General features: G+C 39.2%; 2 protein-coding genes across 4 annotated transcripts; one reads left to right on the forward strand and one right to left on the reverse strand.

The window, feature by feature from the left end:
* Positions 1-2,106: 2,106 nt before the first annotated feature.
* LOC121731917 (succinate--hydroxymethylglutarate CoA-transferase-like) lies at positions 2,107-5,741 on the forward strand. Its single transcript, XM_042121609.1, is given in 6 exon segments — positions 2,107-2,306; positions 2,381-2,558; positions 2,682-3,492; positions 3,878-4,001; positions 4,821-4,978; positions 5,344-5,741. Coding segments are annotated over 6 exon segments (1,545 nt in total). The 5' UTR covers positions 2,107-2,131; the 3' UTR covers positions 5,443-5,741.
* Positions 5,742-7,572: 1,831 nt separating this feature from the next.
* On the reverse strand, positions 7,573-20,061 carry LOC121731845. Of its 3 annotated transcripts, XR_006036297.1 has the most exons (13): positions 19,773-20,061; positions 19,405-19,699; positions 19,254-19,325; positions 19,054-19,167; positions 18,527-18,590; positions 14,047-14,106; positions 13,673-13,733; positions 13,438-13,527; positions 13,031-13,197; positions 11,092-11,298; positions 10,434-10,811; positions 9,879-9,949; positions 7,573-8,122 (listed from the first exon to the last, which is right to left on the reverse strand). XR_006036297.1 is itself a non-coding variant. In XM_042121532.1 (12 exons), exons 1-12 carry the CDS (start codon positions 19,920-19,922, stop codon positions 9,934-9,936), a joined length of 1,659 nt encoding a protein of 552 aa, XP_041977466.1. In that variant the 5' UTR covers positions 19,923-20,061; the 3' UTR covers positions 9,606-9,933. The 3 variants fall into 3 exon arrangements, 2 of the variants coding, with proteins under 2 accessions (XP_041977466.1, XP_041977455.1); XM_042121532.1 differs by lacking the exon at positions 7,573-8,122 and having other exon boundaries at positions 9,606-9,949; positions 10,434-10,796; XM_042121521.1 differs by lacking the exon at positions 7,573-8,122 and having other exon boundaries at positions 9,606-9,949.
* Between the last annotated feature and the right edge of the window lie 557 nt (positions 20,062-20,618).

A 20,618-nucleotide genomic window follows, 5' to 3' on the forward strand; every position in this document is an offset into this window, starting at 1 on the left:
TTGACTGCAGTATATAGACCTACATATTATTATGTGGCCGACGGCATACGGAAAATATTATAGCCTGCATGGGGCCGTACAACGAAACGATTGCAGTCTGCAGAACAATCTTCTATTAGAACTAAATGAGATATAATCGCCGCTTATACATGTCCATGAAAGTAGTTCGTAATTTGCGAATACCAATAATAATATTATGATTTATGAAGAGAACAATTTGGAAGTGGTCCTTCGAACCCGGATTGTGTATTATTGCTATCGTAAATCAAGCTATAAAGGACTCTAAATAAATTCTAATAGGTACTTTAACTAACGCACTCAGAGATTTTGAGTGACTATTTAACTTTAGGTTAATGGAGCTTATAATATTATCAAAATCTTGATTAATTGCACATGTTTAATTTATAACAATCGGACGTACTATTATAATAGATTACCTACAATGTGGTCTCTGGATCATTGCACTTGCTACGTGCCATCTATTTCGGTTCCAGAGTACATTAAACGCTACCAAAATTTGGAATTATTCCAGTAAATTCTTGCGCCGACATATTTACGTGAAAAACCTACGGATGTCGCGATGTGCCGACATTATTTTCGGTATCAATAGTGGTGTTTAATCCGCTAATAAACAACGACGTGACGATGGACGACAGGGGCGCACGCCGCGCCTGTCCGCCTTGTCCGGCCTGTCCGGATGATCGCCACTCTGACATATTTATGTTTGCTCTTCAAACAAATTGGCTTTATTGCGATTTTATAGATGATCGAGCGCGTTTATTGCTATAAAGATTATAATTTATGTTCAGGAAGCGATTTCGTAAATAATAATGTTATTATTATTTTAAATATTTGTATTATTAGGCCCCCCTCCCAAAACCAGTTTTCGTATGAATTTACGATACCGCGAAACATGCCAACTTTGCCACATAGGATAACTTTGCCCAAAGATCCATTCTTAAGCAAATCTTTGATGTACAGAGTTATTTTAATATTATGTCAACATTTGTTTGATTTGGCAGAAAATAGATTATATGACTGGTAACATAGAGAATACCCCGTATTGCTAACTTTATTCAGTAACTTTTTGGAACTTGTGAAAAACGGTACGTATTTTTGCGGGCAAATTGTGGTGCAGATTTGTAAGTGAATTGTGCGTGATGGTGAAACCACAGGTTAGTTTGCTTTTGATATATTATAGAATAATATCTATAGAGTATTATAGTGATAATGTAATTAATCAGGGAATTATAAAATAAAACTTATGATGGTGGGCAAACTAACCTAGCAGTATTCCGATCATCGATTGACAACATTGCCCCAAGAAACGTGCCATTTTGTGTTCCCTCCAAAACTCCATCGAAAGTTTTAGTAAAGGGTCTACCACTTTACTAAACAACTGACTTGACTCGTTGATTTTACTGACTAATTTTTTAGACTTTCGATTTGACGATCATCTGGAAAAACGACTTGAAATTTTGTAAACTTTTCACGAAAAAATTCTTTTCCCGCCATATTTAACTTGACACTGGCCATGGTTAAAAAGCCGACCGCCATATTATGAAAAAAAATGCTTTGTCATCTGTCATCTCTCACCAGTCAACTGTCATTGTCAATATCATATGACATGCTGTCAATAACCGTACTATGTTTTTGTTTTTCATGTATTTAGCAAATATTTCACAACCAAACTTCGAGTGTTAATTTATTGTTTTTCCAAACAGAAACCTGTAGAAGATAATAAGATGTTTTGAGTATAAAGTGAATAAAATATTTTTTGCATGGGAGATCGGGAACGAGCCGTACACACCAACGAAATGGCCACGACTAGCACGGCGGTTACCACAGTCCCACCACACTTAGAGGAGGTAAATAACTATTGGGAAAACAACTTTATCAACGTTATTTGATCTGTTAACGCCTTATCAACAGCACATAGCATTAGATGCAAAGGAGCAGTTTCATTTACTTACGGTTTTCTTTGTCTATTATGACCGCGTTAAAGCAAGTAATTTTTAAGGCTTCTAAACCAGTACAATTTTATTTCTTACGTCGCGCTCATTCAAAAGGACTTCTTAGCGATGTGAACGTTTTGGATTTATCCAGAGTGGTAGCGGGTCCCTTTTGTACAATGACCCTCGGCGATCTCGGCGCTAATGTCATTAAAATAGAGAGTTTGGACGGCGACGAGGCGCGGAAATGGGGCCCGCCGTTCATTAACGATTCCAATTCAAAAGACTCCTTTTATTTTTTATCCGTAAATCGCAACAAGAAAAGTGTCTGCATCAATCTTAAATCTATGGAAGGTGAGTAGAGTACTTTTATTTGCAAGTTAAAAAAATCTCCTGAGTCATGTTTTATGACACACCATTTCTTTCAGGTAAAAATATTTTGTATGACTTGGCTCGGAAATGTGATGTTGTTGTGGAGAACTTTGTACCTGGAAAATTGGACCAGTTGGATGTGGGATACCAGAAGTTGAGCAAAATTAATCCTAAAATAATATATTGTGCTATCACAGGCTTTGGAAATAAAGGTCCCTATGCTAAAAAACCTGGGTTAGTACAGTTTAACCTGAACATATCTTGTTTAAAATACTTATTTAAATTTATAAAAATATTTATGAAGGTATAATTTTCACATTGAAATAAATATTTACTAGCATTTTTTGGATTTTTTAGATATGATGTAATTGCAGCAGCTATGGGTGGCCTATTAAATGCTACCGGTGAAAGGAACGGAAGCCCAGTAAAGGCCGGAGTTGCTATAACGGATATCACTACAGGCTTGCACGCCTTCGGAGCTATAATGGCTGCCCTCTACCACAGGAGTAACACAGGGAAGGGACAAAGGATTGACTGCAATCTTCTGTCCACACAGATATCCAGCATGATCAACCTTGCCCACATCTACTTGAATTGCGGCATCGAGAGCCAGCGATGGGGCACAGCGCACGCTAATTTAGTGCCCTATCAAGCATTTAAAACAAAAGATGGAGAAATGGTGATCGGTGCCGGCTCCAATGCCCAATTTGCCGACTTCTGCAGACTTATCAATAAACAGAAACTGATCACAGATGAAAGGTTTAAAAATAACTCAGATAGAGTTACAAATAGGGATGAACTTATAAAAATTATCAGCGAAGTGATCATCACTAAGACAAAAAAGGAGTGGACAGAAATATTTAAAAATTCCACTTTCCCTAATGGTCCCGTGAATACCATGAAGGATGTTTTTGAGGATGAGCATGTGAGGGAGATTCGGCTGGTGAAGGAGTTGCCCCACCCCGATGCGGGTACTGTTAAAGTGGTGGGACCACCCACCGTGTACTCCGCAGGAGGAAATGAAGCTCGAACTGCCCCACCCACATTGGGTCAGCACACTAAGGATGTTCTGAAAAACTTTCTCGGATACCATGACGCAAAAATAGAGGGCTTGCTTAGTAATAAAGTTATTAGATAGATAATTCTTTGTTACTACCACTTCAGATTGGTTTTTATATCTTATCTGTCACACTGTTTGCTTAACATTTTTCCACTTTGTGTATACTTTAAATTATTTAAACTGAATTGCACAATGATAGTCAACTTCTTGATGGTTACTATAATTATTATAATATTGTACAATGTTATTAGTGTTTTTGTCCTACGGCTGCCCCTTGGAGTTTCAACACTTAATTTTATCAAAAATGAGAAAGCCATAATTATATTAACTGCCATAAGTAAAATTATCTCCATACTGCTTACAGAGAATGTAGCTCCATACAGAAAAAAATTAAAAGGTTTATTTACATTGTTATGTAACTTTATACTAATTTTTTTACATAAATGGAATAATTATATTTTATACATACGCATTACGTTTATAAAATCAGGAGTCCGTGGAGCGAGTGACGGTGATAACACTAAAACCGACGCAAACGCAGAAAAAAGAAAGGAAGAAGGTGGTGTGGACAGAGGACACCGTCGATAATGAACACATGAACAAGAAGAAGTCTAAATGTGAGTATGCATATGACGGAATAATATGCGTAAACGAAATATTAATGCTAATTCTATACAACACATCTTAAGGACAAACATTGATAAACAGCAATAGGCCAATAGCACATTTTTTTGGGTAAAATCCTATGTCCCACCCGGAACACAATATGACAAATTTTATCAGAATCGGTGCAGCTGTTAGAGCGAAGACACTAACTTCCGACCAAAATACAGTCAGTTTTGAATAATGCATCGTCATATCTTATGAATTACAAAACATGATTAATGCGTTGTAAATATTAATGAGGTTACTTAATATATTTTAATAAGTATCCCTAGATACAAGATTTAAAAAAAATTGGTCCAGCGTGAAGAGATAACAGACAGACAGGCACACTTTCGCATTTATAATAATTATACTAGTATAAGTAGATGAGTGATGACGGCCGCAACTCCGTTGCGTCAAAATACGTTTATCGCGCATAACCGTACATATTTTCGGGATAAAAAGTATCCTAAAGCTGTCTACACACCAAAGCCGCTAGCCCGGCGGCACGAACCCGGCGGGTTCCGAATGTGCAATTCGCAACGGGCGCAGGCCGCCGCCGCTGGTTTGTTGCCCCGGCCTTGTCCGGCGGGTTCGGTGTGCCGCCGGTAAGCTTGTTTCAAAATGAGACGGATTATTGCGCCGGGCCCGGCGGCTTTGGTGTGTTGACAGCTTAACTTCTTAACCAAAACCGGTTCGGCGGTTTGGGCGTGAAGTGGTAACAGACAGTCGACAGACACTTTCGCATTTAGGTATAACATCAGTGTGGATTAATGTGTTTGATGTTTCAGGTTGTTGTATATATGAGAAACCGCGCGCTTTCGGCGAGTCGGACTCTGAGGAGAGTGAGGACGAGTGCGAGCACTGCTTCGGCCACGTGGAGCGACGCCGCGCGCACGCGCACACGCACGACCACGACCACGCCCAACCTGCGCACACGCACACACAGGTAGGGTCTTTACTTTTTACTCAGAATTAAGGTTTTACTAATTTAGTATTTTTTACTAATTTAAATAAAAAATATGATTATTGATTACTGACTTGCATGAGTTAAAGCATGTAACTTCTAATATCTTTAAAAAAATGTGGCAATGTTAGTGAAAAGTTTTCGACCGGGCGAGGTTGTAGGCTCGAACCCTTGTCGTCATTTCCGACTGTATATTATGTCGCGACTCGCGTCGATCTCGGAAACTTCGATGACGCGATTTATTGTGCGCTGTTTGGTGCTCTAGATCTAGATATTATTTTTATTTTAAGAGCCACTCCACTAACTAACTCAACATATTTTTAAATTGTCTTTTAATATATTTTCAGGAGTCATCAGAGGCGACAGCGTCGGTGGTGCTCAAGCCGGATGCGCCCGCACCGGCGCCGCAGCCGCCCCCCGCGCCCCCCTGCCCGCCCGACCACTAACGCCGTGACGCGTTCACCCACGGAATTTTTACACATAAATTTTAGGGTCATTTCAGACCGCACCGCGACGCGTAGATGCATTTCCAAATTTGTATTCAATTGCAGGTTTTCATGACTCTCACGCAATTGAAGTCTGTCAATTCCATATAAATTTAGAAATGCATCCACGTGTCGCGTTGCGGGCTGCGGCCTGATTGACCCTACGACACAAAAAATTATTGAACTGTCACAACTGAGAATACTTACATACTTAGATATTGTAACATAATAATATACGATTCGTGAAAATCATAATATTATATTGTACACTCCATTCTTATTTGTATAACTACTGTCTAGTATTATGTTCTGTTTGCCTCAGGAGCCTTTCTCACTCTCCGTCCGCCCGCGCCAGCAGTCACCCCGAGTCCCGACTATTCACTATCACCTCGAAATATTTGAAACGAATTTTCACTGTCACCTCGAAATATTTTAAAGAAAGTCGAGGCTAATACTTTTGCCACGCGAAAATTTGTTGCAAATATCAATTGAAAGTAATATAAATTGTGAGACGCATATTATGTTGAGTTAGCTATAGATAAGTCTAATATATAAAAATAAGTCTGGTTTTCCTTCCTGACGATAGAACTCCAGAACGCACGAACCGATTTCCACGGTTTTGCATTCGTTGGAAAGGTCTTGGGCTCCATGAGGTCTATACAAAAAAAATCTAAAAAAAAACTTCAAGAGAAAAGCAGGAAAACAGGGAAAATCATTTTTCACATACAGAGCGATCTCTGATACATAGCATGTATACTACAACGGCGCTAGTACGTGGTGTGTGAGCATAAAGTTAATATACCTAGCGGAATAGAGAAACAAAGGCCTGAGCAAGAGAGATGTCACTATCAGTAACACTGTCACGAAGTTAAAACAAAGCTGTTATGTATTAGCTTCATGCACTGCGTGGTAAAAAGAGAGTGTGATACATGACAGCAGCACTCTTTTTTTGACATCCAGTCGGCACGTGCCGCACGTTGACAATTTAATCTCTGAAATCATGTTCAATCATGCTTGTGTAAGTGTATACGTACATATATTTTTACACACAGATGAAACAAATTTCGGTTTCGTTTGACAGCTCGAGATTGTTGCTCTATTCCGCTAGGTATATTAACTTTATGTGTGTGAGTATCTCTCACGAAAATAAGTACGTTTCATTTTGAAGCGCGATATAACCGAAACCGATATCCACGCGGGCGGAAAGCTAGTTATTCCTATAATGTACTTACATATGATAATATTTTCTCTCTCGTTCAGCCGTGCTAGCATACGCCAACGAGATATCTCACTCTACACGTTTTCTCGATGTTAACTGGTTTATCTCTTCATCTCTATTGACCCTAACATGACATACATTTTTTCTCGTACGTCTGTCGTCAAAATTAGAGATAATTTTGTTTTTTTTTTTATATGTGCTATTTTTGTATATATACTAACGAACTATATACTAATGAGAAATTTATCTCTCGAGTCTCGACGTACGCATGTTAGCGAAAAAGAGATATATATCAATATCGACAATATCACTACGCTCGAGAGTGAGATATCTAGATATCTCGTTGGCGTATGCTAGGCTGGCTGATCGAGCTATAAGATGGTCAAATATGATTAAGCGTTGTTATGAAAACAGCCTTGATAGCATTAATAATCACCATGATGTATTATAATAATCATCCACATTTTATTAATATCGTGAAAATATTAAGTAAATGATTTAATCATTGTTACTATTTTAATGGTTAATTAAATAAAATTTAAAGACAATACATGTTTTTTTAGATCTTCTTGTCACTAGTGTGAGACTTGGGGTGTGGTATAGAACTTAAAAAAAACACAGCCGAACATATTATAACCTTCTCCTTTTTGGAAGTCGGTTAAAAAAGATGTACGTTATTAAGTTTGGTGACTCGTTTGCAGAAAAAAGGACGTGGTTTTAAAATAAGGTACAAAAGAAATGAACATGCAATATTTATTTATCGTCTCAAATTCATTTAAATTATAATTTATGTAATAAAATGCATACAAATTTTTAAATTAACGAAATTGTTATCAATAATTATAGATAAATATAAATGTCAAATAAAATATTTTACAAATTACAAGTAATAACGCCATGACTACTTGAGTATTGAAGTTTTTAAATGTTATGTTCTAGTTAGGCAATTCAGTATAAATAATACATAAGACACTGTTCAAATGCATTCATATAAGACACCTGCTATTTACAGCATCTGTGTGACACAAAATTGGTCATAACAACTTATTTACTATTTATATTATTTTAATATAATGCTAGTAATAGTAATAATGCTAAACAACAGGGTACAAACTTATGGTCCTCCGATTTAAATGCAGGATGCAACATATTGAATAACTTAACATGAATAAGGGCCCACCGCCCAGGTAACATGTCATATTTTATGATGCCAATATGTCCAATCCCACACATTTGATTTCGAATTTCGATAGTGAAATATCGAAAATATCTTGTCTAAGGGCTCAGTATTTTAGTCGTACTTAAATTAAAAGTAAGTATCTAAATAACTAACGTGGTGGGCTCACAATTCCTATTATGTCCTCGTATCACCTGTGGCCCGATTCTCAAGCATCGAAACAGCGCGAACACGAGTGAGATAACCTGCGAACGAAATGGCATTCGAAGCTTGGAAATTAAACCCCTGTTCATATCAAGCACACATCAAGTATCGTAACTTTAGTCTCAAAAAGTCCAGTCTTGTGAGTACTTACATACAATGGCAACACACAGGCTCCAAAACATTAAACAAACTGTATAAGGCATGATGTACCAGCATCACAATTCACAGCTATGCAACTTAAACAACAACAATTTTGGGAGTTTTGTATGTTCAAATCTATATGTATATGTCGCAGCCCACTGGTTTAAATAGCTAGCCCTTTGACTGAACAACGCCATTCAATCACACGTCTAGCTTTTAGATTGAATATTTTAGTCGCTCAAAACGTTCAACACTACAGCTGATTCAAAAGCCGCCGTCTAATTGAAGTAGTTCAGCGCGCACCGCTGCGGCGCTAGGTGCGTTTTATTTACAATATAGCGTCAACTAGCAGGTGTTTGTTGGTGTTTGTGGTTGTTTTCTTAGAAAGAAAGTAGTTAATAAAAGTTACAAGTGTTATTAAAGAGACAAAAATTATGGAGGCACATACGAGTGAATCAAAATCTCAACAAGTATTCGAGGAGAAATTACGGGATTATGAAATACATCACCAAGGTATTTATTGCAATTCCATAAATAATAATCAGCTTTAATTATTGTATGTGCTAAATATTGGTCACCCCTTAAACTTAATCCGAGAATAATCTTAAAAGTTTTTCTATTCTCCCAAATTACATATTAGTTTAATATGTATATATGGTCACCCTAGTTAATTTGCCATTGAACCAGTTGGCTAAGCGTCGTCTAGCTGTAGTGTTGAACGTTGTAGTCAACAAGTCGACTAAACGACGTAAAGCCGTGTAATTGAATGGCGTTGTTCAGTCAAAGGGCTAGCTGTTTGATTGAACTGCTATTTAAACCAGTCGGCTGCGACATATACAATACAAGATGTTAGTCTAAACACCGTTATCCTTGAAACGATCAAATGAGCCCGTCAAAATTAACAACTTTTTCTATGAGAACAATGCTGGGAACTGAAAAAAAATCCGTCTTCATACCCATACAAATTGCCGATCCGGGCATCCGTATGGGTATGAAGACGGCATTTTTTTATTGAGTTCCCAGCATTATGAAAAAGTTGTTCGTTTTGACGGGCTTATTTGATGGTTTCAAGGATAACGGTGTTTACACTAGCACACTGTATATAAAACTCAAAGGTGACTGACATGGTGATCTATCAACGCACAGCCCAAACCACTGGACGGATCGGGCTGAAATTTAAATAAATAAAAAAATTGCATGCAGGTAGATGTTTTGACGTAGGCGGATGCCTAAGAAAGGATTTTGATAAGTTCCACCCCCAAGGGGTTAAAATAGGGGATGAAAGTTTGTATGAAACTTTGTCAATTTTAAACCGATCGGGCTGAAACTTTGATACCTAATTAATAACAATACTTCTCAACGCGAGCGAAGTCGCGGGCAAAAGCTAGTCACTATAATATAAATATATTGTGTCAAAAAATTCGCTAAAAATCCACTAAGCATAGGCGAGACATTTTGTTGTATCGACACAACTTTGCCGACAAGCAAGATTCTGTCAATTATTATTGTCGTAACCAAAAACAGTTGCCGAACAGCAATATCCAACATATTTTTTGTTTCATACCACATCCCTATATAAAAACATTAAAAATATTAATATCTTAACTGCCACAGCTATGTATAACTGTTAATACTTTGAACCGCTTAACTAGGTACCTATTTTCCTTCGGCTAACTACTTCTATTTACTATCAGTCTGATGTCATCAGTCTTCATCTTCGCATTTTTCTGAAATACAAAGTATACAAGAGTTAGGTCTCAAATCTCAATCAATCAATCATGCAATCAATTGCAATTTTATACATACTAATGATATTATGATTCATTAGTCATTAGTCACATTTGTCTAGTAGAGGTCCGCTGCAACGGAGCCACGTGACACTTCACATTCCATAGCGCTGACGTATTGTGTTGCTTAGCTGATAGCTCCGCTGCCGCGTAGGTACTGCGGCTTAGCTCGAATAGTCTATCAAGAAAGTGAAGAAATTAAATCGTAGCAACATCGTAGTGTCATCCCTTTTTTCTTATATTGATTTGAAAGGGATGACACTACGATGTTGCCACTTTTTAATTTCTTCACTTTCTTGACAGACTATACGAGGAATGATTGCTGTGACGTGTCGCGTCACTCCGCTGGAGTTGCCTTTAAGGCCCTGACTTAAGTTTCTTTATTTCTTTCTCTAAGGTGATTTCAAAAATCATTAAAAACTACCTGTTGAGTGGTTTCTCTTTGTATACGACAGCCTTCTTCTGTCGTCTTGGGCGGCGGTCGGCCAGCATCTCGCTCTCGCTGTCGCTGTCCCGGACCGACTGACTGACGGACCGGCTGTCCCGGTCTTCCGGCCGGCTCTCCCGTCCGGTCCGATCTTCCGGCCGGCTCTCCCGTCCGGTCCGGTCGGCCGGTCGACTGTCTCGACCGGCCACGCCCGCTCGCTTGTCCGGCTGCTCGTCCGGCCGGCCATCCCGAACCGAATGACTAGCCGGCCGACTCGCTCGCTTGTCCGGGCTTCGATCGTCCGGTCGGCCGTCCCGCACTGACTGCCGTCTCGTCCCCGACCCGCCCGGCTCCGGCTGACTGCAGTTTGTATCCCTAAATATATATTTAAAACGACGTCTTAATCTAAAGTGCGCACTATTTCTTTGAAAAGTGTGAATATAATAGACAATCGCAAGAGAAATATGTTGCCAGTTATTTTTATATAACATTAGTATTTATAATTAGTAATGTGTTAATACTGTAATTTAAATAATTGATATACTGTTATGACATATACCTACATATGTACTCTAACTTACAAATGTATTTAACTAATGTAACTTACTACAAAACTTACAATATTATATTATAATGTAGGTACTGTGGTACTCACATAACAATAACTTTGGAGTCAGTAGCCCCGTTGGGGCTGGGGGCGTCGAAGCGCATGATGTTTGGGCGCTTGAGCGGCGAGTCAGCGGCGTCGTGCGCGCGCCGCTTGTGCCGCACCGGCAGCGTCGGCGACACCAGCGGCGACACCGGCGACGCCTCCAGGTGGATCTTCGGCACCAGCACTTTCAGGACGCGCCCGCTAATGTTGCTGAAGGCACATATACAATTTTTAACGCTAAATGGATCGCGGGGATAGCATGTGTGACGTCACCGAACCCTGGTTGGTGTTTTGAAATCCGTTCCGTTTTAAGTTACTTTTACTTCGTAATTTTTGTAAAAAAAAAAAACAATATTTTATTTATTTCTTCTTTTATATATTTTTTAACGTTATAATAGCAAAATTTTCATAAATATTATATTTGCATGTTCCCTATTTAATTACCTTCTAAGGCCGCGATCTGGATTGACTGTGTAATACAGTCAATCCAGATCGCGATCCGACCAAGGTCACGGATCGCAGCAGATTATTGGAATGGACCTTGGAGCGACCGAAGCGACAACAGACGTTCAATCTCCACTGTTCGCTACCGTATGAAGAACGCGCGTTTACTAGTATAAAATAGCTTTCGATAAGAAAAAAGCTTGTGTAGCAATAATTATTATTACTAATGCTGTGAAGAAACGGGTTAAGAGGAAACGTTGGGTTAAACCATGGTTACTAAAAAGGAACATTTGCACTCATTTGAACTCGTTAGATGAAATTCATAGTACTGAGTAAGAGGAGGATTATGCAAACTATATACCCTTGTCCCTTCCCTACCCTCTCCTATTTCTTTCCCTACCCTCCCCTACCCCTTCCCCACCCTCCCCTATTACCCTATTCCCTCTTAAAAGGCCGGCAACGCACCTGCTGCAGCATCAGAAGAGCTGCAGCAGGTGCGTTGCAGGTCCAACTCCATTGCGGTCCTAACGCTGACTGATGTAAACCGACATAATTTTACATTAGACGCTCAATCTGGATCGCGATCATGGATTTCAAAAATCTAGATATTTGGGATCCGATTTCGCGATCCATCAATCCAACACGTTACACAGTCAATGAGGACCTCGACCTGGATTGACTGTGTTGGCTGCTTAAGTGTTAATTAAGATCGCAACGCGACGTGTAGATGCATTTTATTTGTATGGATTTGACAGATTTGCAAGACGTCTCACGCTTACGAAATCTGTCAATTCAGTACAAATTTAGAAACACATCTACGCGTCACGTTAATTGACCCGTCCTTATGAACGCAGCATAAATTATAAATAATCGAGGTCCACTGGTTTTGTCAGTCACTTTTCCAATGTGCCAGATCCAGTGCCGTAAATAGGGCGGTGCCACCGGTGCCCAGGCACAGGGCGTAGACTCTGGGGGGGCGCAAAAATCGTCAGACCAGGCAGGACTATTATTTTTTCGCTTTGCTCCCGATAAGTTCCCACTGCGCCCCTAGTGCTGCACAGTGTGGGTGGTATAACAGGCGAAAGGCCTACTTGATATCAGACGGCTCGCTTGCTTGTTTGCCCACATCAGTTCTTTAAAAAAAAGTATGTTTTCCAAAATTTTTGTATATTATAATAATTGGTCTGCCAACAGTCAACACCATGTCTTATTTTATCGCCCTGAATGAAATAAAACAGGCCTATACAATATACATTATACATAGCATAAATGTTCTGAGTACCTATAATACTTAGGTATCTAAAAAAAACAAGGGCGCACAAGACTATTTACGGCACTGGCCAGATCAAGGCAAGAAGAACTTGTTTAGTTAATTGTTGTATAAATACTTCTATTAGTGGGGGTGAGACTCCATTATCTACATGATGATGTCATGACTCAGTTTGTCATGTTGGAAAACAATTTACATGTAGCAGTCCACAGATGTAAGCTTTCATACCTGGAGCGTCTGGCGGGATGCGGGGAGGCGGGCGTGGCGGGGGGCGGGGGCGTGGCGCGGCGCCGACGCACGGTGGGCGAGAACACGTTAGCCCCGCCCGGCGACGCGTACGCCGCGCGCACGCAGTCGCCTGCTGCGTCGCGCATCACCTGACTGTTCCTTCTTATCTATAAATCAACGATAGTGATTTAACATTGCAGTCATTAACTATTTATACTATTAATATAAATTATAAATGCAAGAGTTTGTCTGTCTAGTATTTCTTCTCCCCTAAGAAGCATCACCAATTTTGATATGTGTAGACCTTGAGTCCCGGTAAAAGACTTTGGATAGATTTATTGCAGAAAAATGTGTGATAAACGAACATCTAGCATAGATATAATGTCAATTTTTTTTTTGTTTGGCACCTTGTTTATCATTTGCTCTACTCCGGGAGAGTGGTTATTATATTCGGTGCCCGTCGTCGAGTCCGGCTCTAAATTACGACGCGTCGTCACCTGGAAAGTGTGATTTTTTTGAAGTAACGGATTCAATAACATACTAATTTGATTGCTAGAAGATAACTGATAAGTTTTGGCTAACATTCATAAAATATTGTCACATTTAGTTTAATATCTCTTTTAATTATTATGTAAATTTTACCATCGGATTTGGCCTGTCCAACAACCAACTAGGACCTTCTAGGGGATCATCAGTTTGAGGTCTGAAACAAGCAATTATAATAAATAAAGCAAGAACGTGTGGCTATTTGCAACCTATAGCGACGATATGCAAACTATAGGACGGATAAACAGAGCGAAATGATAAGGGTTCCTTGTATTTACTACGGAACCCCAAAAAAGGGTATTTAAATATTTCTAAGATTTTGCTTCAACAATAAGCTTATCTGTATTAATTAAAAGTATATATATTGATCAGAACAGTATAACTTTAGCAAACTATCTTGCATCACAACATAGTTCTCGCTTTAAGCCCCTGGTTTCTGTAATTATGCCTATTATTATTATCGAACAAACCTCTGTGGAGTTTGTTCAGCCTCTTCCTCTGATTCTTCTGACACAGCCTGCAGGCCCCTTCTGAAATGTCATATTTTTACAAGTAAAAAACCGGCCAAGTGCGAGTTGGACTCGCCCATGAAGGGTTCCACAGCAACAATAAGGTTTATTTTTTATGAAATTAAAAGGTTTTTGATTTATTTTTATGTTTCAGTTGATTTAATGAAAGTTAATTTAAGGTTTACCATTTATGACGTATAAAAAAACTACTAGCTAGATCTCGTTCAAACCAATTTTCGTTGATAGTTTTTATAGTAATGTACATCATATACTTACTTTTTTTAGACTTATATACTTTAGAAGTTAGAGGGGGGGGGACACACATTTTACCACTTTGCCACTTTGGAAGAGTCTCTCTCGCAAACTATTCAGATTAGAAAAAAGTTACAAAAGAAACTTCAATATGATTTTCCTATATTTATAGACCTATCCATTGATACCCCACACGCATAGATTAGATGAAAAAAATATTTGTGTGTTATATGGGGACCCCTAAAATCTATACTAATATAATATTATAAAGCGGAAGAGTTTGTTAGTTTGTTTGTTTGTTTGAACGCGCTAATCTCAGGAACTACTGGTCCGATTTGAAAAATTCTTTCAATGTTAGATAGCCCATTTATGGAGGAAGGCTATAGGTTATATTTTATCACGCTTAGACTAATAGGAGCGAAGAAATAGAGGAAAATGTGGAAAAATCGCGGGAAATTATATGAAAGGGCTTATTTGAACGCGCTAATCTCAGGAACTACTGGTCCGATTTTAAAAATTATTTCAGTTTTAGATTAGTAGTCTATTTATTGAGAAAGGCTATAGGCTATATTTTACCACGCTAAGACAATAAGAGCGAAGAAATAGATGAAAATGTGGAAAAAACGAGGGGAAGTTATTTGAAAGGGCTTATTTCAAATCAAATCAAATCATTTAATTCAGGCATCAGAGGCCCATATAACAAATACCTTAAATCTAACATACATATAATTATATAATAAATACCTTAAAACTAACATACATATTTTATATATACTTAAAAACTAACACTGTCACATTTTGCCGGCGACGTGACTCGCTTCATTCCGGAGTCTCCCCCGGAACCTCCGATAGACTACATCCATCGGCCAGAACTCCAGCGCCTCGAAAGTCGACAGAAGATTCGTCGGTACTCTCACCACAAAGGAGCTAAAGTAAACCTTGTGGCGAGACTGCAGAGGCTCGACCCTCAGGCGCAGTGTCGTCTTCTTCTGGATGTAGTCCACGACGTCCTGGACCTCCATGGACCAGTGCAGGCGGGATATGTACAGGGGCGTCGCGGGACCTCGCTCCGCAGACGCAGCTCAGGTACATATGGTGCGGTGCCGCGATGGTTGCGGGCGGCGGGCTTCTTCCTCCTCTCCACCAGTATGAAGCCCTCCTCATCGCACCTCCTGCCTTCGTCCTTGCCAAGCCGAGAAGATTCCACCTTACGACTCTTCGTAGCCTTGCGGCTCTCAGTCTCGCGACACTTCGGAGCCATGCGGCTCTCATTCGCCCCATTAGTTTTCGCCCGCGGGGGAGGTGCGGGGCGACCAGCAACAGTCGCAAAGTTTTTCTGAGTCGTCTGAGGTCTCGGGGTCGGCGCAACCGGGAGGGGAGCGGGGGCGGGGGCGGCAGCGGCGGTGTTCGTTGACCCGTCCGATAATGCTGACGGGCTAAACGTGCTCGCTTGCGCGCCACGACGAGTAGTGACAAATGCGGCATCAGCATCAGGTGACCTACATATTGAATTACCACTTTTTAATTGCGATAATTCAATACGTAAGTCACTGATCGTAGACTCTGATGCCTGCAATCTACCTCGAACTCCGGCCAGCTCCTCCTTCAGGAACCTGATGTCCTTCAGTAGGCTGACGACGTCGACGTGGTCCAATGTGACGGGTGGCAGCTTGTGGAGCTCTTTTGCCACAAAAGCCGGCACCTCATCAGGATCCGTCTGCTTCAGCAGGGAGATGATGTCCTGCACGCTCCTTTCCGTTCCATCTCTTCGTCGCGACGGCATATTCGCGCTCTGTCCGAGCGTCTCGTATAGCAGCTGCTTGCCCTTGCAAATCTCCTCGCTGGAGAAGGAGGACTTGCAGATCTGCATGATGCTGACCTCGTCCATAGTGTCGATGGCGTGCTGGATAAACGCCAGCAACTCATTGGCCACGAGCGCCATGGTCACGTGCAGCGGCAATGTGAACGCGTGTGTTATTTGAACGCGCTAATCTCAAGAACTGATCCGATTTGAAAAATTATTTCAATTTTAGATAGCCTATTTATCGAGGAAGGCTATCTATACTAATATTATAAATGCGAAAGTATCTCTGTCTGTCTCGCTTTCACGCCAAAACTACCGAACCGATTGTAATGAAATTTTGTATACAGATAGTCTAAAACCTGAGAAAGGACATAGGCTACTTTTTTTACTGGAAAAAAGGGTTGTAAGGGGGTGAAAATACGAAAATTTGTTTAAATTAAGTTAGTTCCAAAAATTCATACTAGATGGCGCCGTGCGTCTCTTACATCGCGCTAACGCTTGCACAACATCTTTCTATAAGAGGCGGTATCTCATACACTTAAGTTTCGATTTTTTTCGATTGTTATTTCTTTTTTACGTTATTTAATAAGCCAGTACATTATATTACATAGGGTGACGTAACCTTAAACCTATCAATGATAGTTTATGGGTAAAGTTGTGTAATTGGGGGGCCAAATAAGCTTTAAAATTTGGCATAATATATAAAGTTTAATTTTAAAAAATGAAATATTATGTGCACACTGCACAGCTGTTTTGATTTAAGGGGTACCAGGGTATTTTTTATAAAAGCTTTTGACACCAATTTTGTTGACATCGCGCGCTATAAACTGAAGTCCACGCGGACGAAGTCGCGGGCAACAGCTAGTATGCTATATTTTATTACGCTAAGACTAATAGGAGCGAAGAAATAGAGGACAATGTGGAAAAAACGGGGGAAATTATATGAACTTGCTTATTATCTTAAGTCTCGCTACTGGAGCAATTTTTATGTTATTTGGCAAACATGAAGAATAGACTACGTGAAGGGACATAGGCTATTTTTTTGCGGAAAAATTTACGGTGTGAAATTCCTAAATTACGCAAGCGAAGCCGCGCGGAACATCTATACTTAATCTCTATAAAATCGTAGAAAAGTCAATTCTGTACATTGAATATTTTTGTACAATAAATAATACTTGGGATGTGCGGGCAACAGCTAGTTTTTAATAATTTTTCTATTTTTGTGTCAAAATCTTATTTGATACAAAACTTGAAAAATTATTAAACATTTTAGGGATCCCCATAGGTACAACTGAAACAAAAATTGTTGCGGTTCACAGACTACATCTACATATATATATATATATATATATATTAGACCGGTTCAAAAAAATCGACTATTTTTTTTTTTTCAAAACCCGCAGTGAAATATCTTCCTAGTAATGAAAAAAGAAGCCTGTGACAACGGGAGCTCTTAATATCAATTTTGAAAGGTCGCTCATCGCGAATTTCTATTTTACATTTAAATAACATGGGAATTTTTTTTTTTTTATTTGGAATTTTACAACTCATTTTTGAATTAACATGTCGGGATGAGCGATACATATTTTTGAAGGAAATTGAACGCTCTAAATAAATTGTCTCTTATGTTTTTTCTGTAAGTTCACTCCTTCAAAAGTTATTCGAGTTTAAAATCCAACATGTAATCAATTCAACGTTTTTTTCCTTTATTGTGATATATATATATATATATATATATATATATATATATATATATATATATATATATATATATATATATATATATATATATATATATATATATAACGTAACGTAACGTAAAAAAGACATAACAATCGAAAAAAATCGAAATTTAAGTGTATGAGATACCACCTCTTATAGAAAGATGTTGGGCAAGCGTTAGCGCGATGTAAGAGACGCACGGCGCCATCTAGTATGAATTTTTGGAACTAACTTAATTTAAACAAATTTTCGTATTTTCACCCCCTTACAACCCTTTTTTCCAGTAAAAAAGTAGCCTATGTCCTTTCTCAGGCTTTAGACTATCTGTATAAAAATTTCATCACAATCGGTACGGTACTTTTGGCGTGAATGCGAGACAGACAGACAGACAGAGATACTTTCGCATTTATAATATTATTAGCATAAATATAGTAGATGTAGTCTTAGCTCTTAGTTTCGGAGAAAAGTGGCTGTGACATACGGACGGATGGACAGACAGACAGACATGACGAATCTATAAGGGTTCCGTTTTTTGCCATTTGGCTACAGAACCCTAAAAAGGCAAAATATTGCATATTACCTTCGTACAAAATATATTTTGGCATACAAAATATAGAATCGCTTTAACCCAGACCTATACAATGGGCTTTAGAATTAACTTACGTCTCCTCAAATGCATCATCAGTTGTAACATTTTCAAATTCATCTGGAACTCTCTCCTCCCCACCTACAAACATACACAAATATTTAGATGCATTTTGTGTTTAAAGTTTTCTGTCTTAATTCTCGTTTAAAAAAAAGTAGAAGTTAATTTATTTCCTTTTTTTTTTATGAAATAAGGGGGCAAACGAGCAAACGGGTCACCTGATGGAAAGCAACTTCCGTCGCCCATGGATACTCGCAGCATCAGAAGAGCTGCATGTGCGTTGCCGGCCTTTTAAGAGGGTATAGGGGAGGGTAGGGAAGGGAAGGGAATAGGGGAGGGTAGGGAATAGGGGAGGGTAGGAAAGGGAATAGGGTAGGGGATTGGGCCTCCAGTAAACTCACTCACTCTGCGAAACACAGCGCAAGCGCTGTTTCACGCTGGTTTTCTGTGAGAACATGGTATTTATCCGGTCGAGCCGGCCCATTCGTGCCGAAGCATGGCTCTCCCACGTATGAATTTACTATGCACCAAAACAGTTTCTAACCTTCCAAGCCCAAGTTCTCTGCACTGTCGTTGGGATCCTGTTCCTCATCCTCATTGGTGTCACTGGTGGCCTGTGTGCCCTCAGCATCTATCCTTCTTAAGGGTATGTAAACATCTAGAAGATAATGTAGAAAGAAATAACTTTGGCACTTTATACTTAATTTATCTTGTAAATAAAAATTGTAAGGAGGTAATTATTACCTAGCAACATATGCATTGGTATGGCCCTCTCTGCTACATTGTGATTCTGATCCTCATTTCTATCATTTGTTTCTAAAACAATTTAATTTTTATTTAAACTGGAATATTTTGATATCAAGAAACAAAAAAACCTGTAATTCGTCTAACTTACGGTTTCTTCTGACAACACTTCTATCCAACAAAACGAATGGTTGTTGGACACTCCTGCCAGCGACCATTGGCCTCACTTTATGAATCTTCTTTGTGGAGTGATCTTCGCTGATGGTGCTCCACCTGGGCAGCGTAGCCTCCAGCTCCTGCCTCTTGTGCATGTAGGTTTTTACAAAGTCCATGGAGCGAGCCACCGCATTCGAAGCCTGGACTAAGTGGGACAGAACCTCCTCACTCGATTTTTGCACTGCTGCATCCAATTTGTGAGCTTCATCGTTCCCCGCGTTTTTAAGCCTCTGAAAGTATTAATTCTGGTTTTGAAAGACGGCAAAAAAGATTGCGATTTTGTTAACTTCGTATTATACTTACACTGAGCTTTAGTCGAAGATCTGTGATTTCTTTCATGAGCTCTACATTTTCATTTTCTCTTTGTGCAGCAGTCATTTTCCAGAATTGGACTTTCTGAACGAGTTCATTATTGTTTTCTTTAAGAACTTTAATTTCGTTTTCTAAAGACATCTTAGCAAAGTTTTTAAATAAAACAAATTATCAAAACATTAATGACCTTTACTTGTTTCAAGCACGGTAGTATATTTAGGGCTTATGTATTTATAAACAAAAATCATATAATATGCTAAATAAGTAAAATCAACACAAATTAAAATGTTCAAATCTCTCAAATTTTATTAGCTTTGGTCAGATATTTTCATTTTTTTTACAGCTGATACGTAGTGATTATATTCTCTTTGCAGTTGACGAGTGACGGCTGTCATAATTGTCAAATAGACATTAGTGTTCTTAAAATTTTGAGGACGAAAGAAACCCAACGTGCTTTCCGCCGCGTCGCGTCGGCGCCCGGCGGCCGGCGCCCGGCGGGCCGCGATTCGCCATATATAATACTAGCTGTTGCCCGCGACTTCGTCCGCGTGGACTTCAAATTTAAATAGCGCGCGATGTCAACAAAATTGGTGCCAAAAGCTTTTATGAAAAACCCTGGTACCCCTGGTTGCTGTTTTGATTAAAAAACCTGGTAGGTACCTGGTATCTAAATCAAACCTACCTTATGTTTTATGCCAAATTTTAAAGCTTATTAATTTTAGCCAATGGAGCCAATGGAGAATGTTACTAGATATGCCAAATTGCTTGAAATTTTGTCACAGTAAAGCCTGTGTGTATACAAATACACTAGTTTTTGTTGCAGTCAAAAATACCTAG

Source organism: Aricia agestis, chromosome 1 (assembly GCF_905147365.1).
Source record: "Aricia agestis chromosome 1, ilAriAges1.1, whole genome shotgun sequence".
Classification (NCBI taxonomy): Eukaryota; Metazoa; Arthropoda; class Insecta; order Lepidoptera; family Lycaenidae; genus Aricia; species Aricia agestis.

Bases quoted from the DNA above. Each gene is read 5' to 3' on its own strand.
- LOC121731845 (XM_042121521.1), bottom strand. From the start codon at position 19,922: ATGTCTTTAGAAAACGAAATTAAAGTTCTTAAAGAAAACAATAATGAA. The intron at 19,326-19,404 runs GTAAGTTAGACG...AAATTGTTTTAG, and splicing joins AAGTGTTGTCAGAAGAAACC to AAACAAATGATAGAAATGAG. The intron at 14,107-18,526 runs GTAAGTTAATTC...ATGACATTTCAG, and splicing joins GATGATGCATTTGAGGAGAC to AAGGGGCCTGCAGGCTGTGT.